The sequence below is a fragment of the Triticum dicoccoides genome, chromosome 3A, assembly GCF_002162155.2.
Source record: "Triticum dicoccoides isolate Atlit2015 ecotype Zavitan chromosome 3A, WEW_v2.0, whole genome shotgun sequence".
NCBI classification, from domain to species: Eukaryota; Viridiplantae; Streptophyta; class Magnoliopsida; order Poales; family Poaceae; genus Triticum; species Triticum dicoccoides.
In genome coordinates this window covers 559473913-559480169 of record NC_041384.1, presented here as the reverse complement: position 1 = coordinate 559480169, position 6257 = coordinate 559473913, and the positions used below count along the sequence as shown (strand labels likewise).

At 45.3% G+C, this 6257-nt stretch overlaps 1 protein-coding gene across 1 annotated transcript; it reads left to right on the top strand.

Annotated features, from left to right (window-relative positions):
• The first annotated feature begins 2991 nt into the window (after positions 1–2991).
• On the top strand, positions 2992–6024 carry LOC119269180 (disease resistance protein RPM1-like). Its single transcript, XM_037550961.1, has one exon. The coding sequence runs from the start codon at positions 3030–3032 to the stop codon at positions 5670–5672; it is 2643 nt and encodes an 880-aa protein (XP_037406858.1). The 5' UTR covers positions 2992–3029; the 3' UTR covers positions 5673–6024.
• Positions 6025–6257: the final 233 nt, after the last annotated feature.

Here is a 6257-nt window from a genome sequence, read left to right as displayed (position 1 = left end):
AGATCTGGCTTGCGGGATCTTCCAGATCCCGGCAAGGATGGCGGCGACCCGTGCACGAGAGATGGAGGTCTTCGATCAGATCCGGGTGAAAACCTGCTATTGGCTATTGCCAAGGCCGGCGATGGCGACGCTGTCTGCGTCGTTCCCTTCCTGAAGGCATCGTCGTGGAGATGTTCAAGGTCACTCTCTGCTACCTCCGGGGGAAACCCTAGATCAGTAGATCGGATGGCGGCGGCTCTCTGGTGTCGTCTTCCCCCCTGGGGGCGTCATTCTTGGAGGTGCACACGGGCTCGAGGGACTAGAGGACGGCGACGTTGGTGGAGCGGTGCTTCATCTTTCACATTGATGATGGCGGATCTCGGCGGCATGGTGCTGTGGAGACTCGGCGTCTGATGCGCGGAGATGGACTCGTGCAGGAGGAGGAAGCTGTCTGGCGTCATGGGGACGTCGATGGCAGACTGGCCAGACAAGGTAGAAGCCTCAATTTGATCTGAAGACGGACCTGTGGAAGATGGCGGCGACGACACACGAGTGCGTCTGACCGGATTGCGCCCCAGACCCAGTATGTGGCTCGGCTGGGGTTACCGAATGAGTTTCGGTTTCCGGCTTTTGATGTTAGGCTTAGGTGAGTGGTTTGGGTAGTGGCCCAGCTAGCACCCCCTCATCATATTGGATAGGAGTAGCGGCACATGTTGCCAAGATGGTGGATTCAGACACATTGTTGTAATACTTTGTATGGTTATCGAGAATAATCAATAAAGTGGCCGTATGCATCTCCCAGATGCAGAGGCCGGGGGTCATCCTCCTTTTCTAAAAAAAAAATGCACGGTTGATAGGAATAGTTGACCCAGATTGCAGAGGAACTGCCAGTGGGCCCAAGGATCTCAGTTTGGCATAAAGTGGTTGAAAGTATCTTGTAATCAGTGGTACAGCACTGCCCATTGACCTCGACTTCCTACCAGAAAATTGGTAGCATACGGACTACCGAGCTTCCCCCTTCCTTCTCCAATAACAGAAGGACTGTGATATTTGACACACGTGTGCTATATAAGCAAAACTGCCATACCTCTATTTCTTTCATTTTAAAGTATCATATGATCTCTCGTTCTTTGACCTCGCCTTCTCCCAAATGACCCCGCAGGCTCGCCCGAGAAACCTGCTTCTCCCGCACATCTCGAGCGCTCACCCCCGGGAAAACTGCCAATTCTTCACGTCTATCATATGATTTCTCCTCAGAACAAAGTTACAATGATATTCGTATGCAAGTTATCAGGCCTGTGTTGCATAACTTACCGTGCTATTTACATAGAACGTTTCAGGTACTATGCTTCAACAACTACACTCCTTCAAAATTACCACTGTGTTTTGTACACAAGTTATAAGGTGTTCGATGTATAAAATACTGTGGTACTTATACATAGGTTATCAGGGTATATGTACATCAACCCCCCCTCCCCGTCAAAGTTACCATGGGGGATTATACATGAGTTACCGGGTCTACGGTTCGTATATTATCATGGTACTTGCACCTAAAAACCTGGGTGTGTTTCGGTAGCTTTTTCCATAGGTCAAAAATTACCATGATGTTTTTGCGTAACTTATCACGCCTATAGCATGTGTGCCCCTCATGACACTAAACATTATGTGACTTTCCCGTGGCACGCCATGTGTTGTGTTCATCCAAGAGGCCCACGCGCGAGGTGAGTGTATATTTTTAACAACTTATTTTCCTTTGGTAAAAAAGTTACCATCATGTTTATATTGCAAGTTATCGGTTATGCGGTGCTTATATTATCATGTTATTTACACAAAAATATTGGGGATGTTTTAAACAACTTTTTCTCAGGGCAAAAAAGTTATCATGGTGATTCTAGGTAACCTATCAAGCCCGTAGTGCTTAAAATATCATGCTATTTACACAAAATTTATCAGGGATATGTTTCAGCAACAAACCCCCCCCCCCCTCACGGGTCAAAAACTTATCATGGTGTTTAGTTATCGCAGTGCATATGTTTTCATACTATTTACACATAAAAATGCCAGGGGAGGGAGGTATACTACCGTGCTATTTACACAGAAGATACTGGAGTATCTTTTCAAAAAAAAAAATATTCCCTATGGTCAAAGTTACCATGGTGCTTCTACCTCAGTTATCAGATGTGCGCTGCGTATATTATCATCTATTTACACATAAATTATTCGGGTATCTTTTCACATTTGTCTTCCCCAATGGTTAAAGTTACCACGACGTTTGTATCTAAATTATCAGGTCTATGGTGTGAATGTTATCGTGCTATTTATAGAAATTACCGGGGGGCGGGTTCAACAAATTTATTTCCAATGATCAAAGTTATCACGATGCTTGAAACAAAAAGTTTTTCAGTGCTAACATATTAAAGGCAAAAACATGTCAAAAACAGTATTTCCCTTAGAATGTTCAACAATGAGTGTCATAGATGAGGTGGTTAGCTCCATTTGTTAATTACTTACAGACCAGAGATCAAATCCTAGTCCAAGCATTATTGTTGCTGAAAATCAAGAAGACATGTGGGGCCATAAATGATGATTACGAAAATTAGGAAGGCAGCGGGTGTGCCCGATAAAATCAGGGGAGGATGTGCGGGAAAGGAAAGAAATTGGGAGAGGACGTGAGGGAAAGGGAAGAAATCGGGAGGACATAAGGGAAAGGAAAGAAATCGGGAGGTAGGAAATCGGGAGAGAATTGATGGCGTTGGATGCGTGTGGCTCATTTGTCGGCTTAAGATTTATCCAGTTGGTCAAGCATCGTTTTATGCATCTAGCTTCTGGGAAATTATGCACGGTTGATAAGAATAGTTGACCCAGATTGCAGAGGAACTGCCAGTGGGCCCAAGGATCTCAGTTTGGCAATAAAGTGGTTGAAAGTATCTTGTAATCAGTGGTACAGCACTGCCCATTGACCTCGACTTCCTACCAGAAAATTGGTAGCATACGGACTACCGAGCTTCCCCCTTCCTTCTCCAATAACAGAAAGGAAGACCAGCATTTCCATGGCCGAACCCGTGCTTGCTTCTTTGATCCATGTCTTAGGCTCCCTGCTTAGTAGCAGAGCAACCGACCATGGCCGGCGCCTCTGGTCCGTAAGTCGTGATGTCGGATGGCTCCGTGATGAGCTCCACAGCATGCAGCTCTTCCTTCACGAGATGGAGGTTTGCAGCATTGAGGGCGGCGTCGCCAGAGAAGCATGGATTGACCAGATGAGGGACATCATGTCCGACTCAGAGGACACCATCGACATCTTCGACGCCAGCCAAGTACAAGGCTGCTGTGTTCTTGGTAAGCTGAGATCGAGGCATGACGTCGGGGCTCGGATCAGGCGTATCCGGGCTCAGCTGAGTGACATCTCCCGTCGCCGACTGGAGTATGCAGTTGAAAGACCTAGAGAATCAAGTGATAAGTGGATCCATGGTCTTTTAGCCTCATCTCCGATGGTTCATGACATAGATGTTGTAGGCCTGGATAAATATCTGGATGTGTTGCTTCGGCATATCTTGGATGGAGGCTCAGAGTCGGAGCTAAGTGTCATATCCTTGGTTGGCATGGGAGGTGTTGGGAAGACCACACTTGCCAAGAAGGTGTACACCAACCCGGACGTGAAGAAGCATTTCGAATGCTGCGCGTGGATCTATGTGTCGAAAACGATGGAGCTGCACTCTGTCCTCTGTGAGATGGCCAACGGGCTGATGAAGATCCCCTCTGCAGAGGCGAGCTCCCTCTGCGAGAAGCAGCTCCTAGAATTGCTCTTGAGTGGCCTTGGCTGTAAAAAGTTTCTGCTTGTGTTTGATGATGTCTGGGACAGAGGGTTGTGGGATATCATCAAGCTAGTACTGCCCAGAAAATGCAGCGGGAGCCGAGTGCTTGTGACAACTCGTAATGCCGCCGTGGCTGGCTCAGTTGAAGGCGTAAAGAGCACTGTGCAGCAGCTTCAGCCATTGCCATTTGAAGATTCCTGGAATTTGTTTTGCAAAAAGGCATTCTTGCAGGATGGAATATGCCCGGACGCTCTAAAGGAAACTGCCGAGGACATTGTGAAGAAGTGTGTTGGTTTGCCTCTTGCTATTGTTGCTGCAGGGAGTATGATGTCCGGGAAAGAACAAACAGATACTAAATGGAAAAGTGTCCTGGCAAGCATTCAGAAGGATCTAAGCAATGGTCAAATGGGAATCCAGCAGACACTGCTCTCAAGTTATAGGGACCTCCCACAGCCTTTGAAGCCATGTTTTATGCTGCTCTCTGTAATCCCATATGAGTCACAGATCTCCCGAAAGAAATTAGTTCGGTTATGGATTGCCGAAGGGTTTGTGAAAGAAAAGGCTGATGAGACACTTGAAATGACTGCAGAGAAGTACCTCATGGAGCTGATCAACAAAAGCATGGTAGAAGTGGCAACAGCAAGCATCAGTGGGAGAGTAAAAGCATGCAGAGTTCATGATCTTCTTCACGATCTTGCCATTTGGCTGTCTGAAAATGAGAAATTTTCCATCATCTGCGCTGATAAAGGCCCAAGTGTTAGTGATCGGCGCGTATCAATGCAAATGCCTCATGTATCATTCAGCAATGAACACAAGAAAAGATTGCGATCTGTTTTCATGTTCAACAACAGTGCACCAACTGCAATTAAATGCAATGTTATTTCAAGGAGCTTTGGTCTGGTAAGAATTCTGGATTTTGAAGATGGTAACATGCTAGAACTTCCAAAAGAGATCGGAGGCTTAGTTCACTTGAGGTACCTTGGACTAAGGGGAACGAAGTTGAAGAAGCTCCCAAGAACAATGAACAAGCTCTATCACTTGCAAACTCTTGATATCAGGAAGACTCAGATAAAGAGAATCACATTTCAAATCAAATGTTTAAGAAATCTACGACATCTAGAGATGAAACAAGATGACCAATGCATCCAGATCCCGATAGGATTTAATCAGCTTGACAAACTCCAGATATTAACTGGGTTGCAAGCAAGCACAGCCGTGGTTTGTGAGATTGCAAGCCTTACCCAGCTGAAGAAGCTTTCGATAGAGGATTTAAAAAATGAAGATGCCAAAGAGCTATGCTCTTCTGTGAACAATATGAAGGAACTATCATACCTATCCATCTTCCCTAGCGATGGCACCAGGCCACTTGATCTTGCAATGTTGGAACCTTCTTCATGTCTACAGAAGCTGCATCTAGCTGGATCTTTGCAGACATTGCCAAATTGGTTTGCTCAACTACACAACCTTACAAAGCTGCGCTTGAGCTTCTCAGAGCTGGAAGATGACCCGCTTTCAGTTCTTGTTCGATTGCCGAATCTGCTGTTCCTCCAGCTGAACAATGCATACAAGGGGAAAGTAATGAGATGCTGCCGTTCCGGTTTTCTAAAGCTGAAAATCTTCATCATAACTGAACTTGAGGAACTGGAGCGGTGGGATGTTATTGATGGAGCAATGCCATGTGTTCAAGAAGTGTGGATCATGTCATGTGCAAAGTTGGCAGCTATTCCTGCTGGGTTCCAGTCACTTGCTACATTGCAGAGGTTGAGATTGGTGGGCATGTCAAGCTCCTTTCTTGGTAAATTGGGGGATGGTGGTGATGATTTTATAAGGGTCAGACATATTCCATCTATCCAGATCATTCAACAGTTTGGGCAGCCCTAAAATTGTCCTGCAAATAGGTTTCCTACCACGAGCTGACAAGATTTGAAGATGATGATATCTTAAGAGTTTTTTTTCCCTTTTGTGTGTGTGTGTGTGTGTGTGTGTCGCCATGACAGTGACAGCATGGTTCTTTTCCGTGTGCCATGCTTCGCTTCCAATGATCAGCAGAGCCTCCACTGCCTCGCTGCTCCCTCTACCGGTTCCAAACTAGGTGTACATTTTAGATGAAAGGTGCCCTTATGTTTAATCTTTAAGGCCCAATGTACCATAAAGAAGCTCCTTTGAGTATGTTAGCAGTCAGTAGAATTGCTTGCTGTAAATTGTAATTATGAGATATTAGAAGGTTTTTATATTCAGGCAAACTGGATTGCACAACAATATTTAGACAGATACTGATATAGCATCAAGAAAAGTACACGCTTTATTCCGAAACTTGTGTAAATTATGCATAACAAATGGCAGAGAATTCTATCTTCTGCAGTAGTTATACATTACTAGTACCTCATGTTCCTCTTGAGAAACGATTCTTCAGTGAAGCAGCAAAGTATAGGTGTGTTTGATATACTCATCCAAAGCTGATCAATT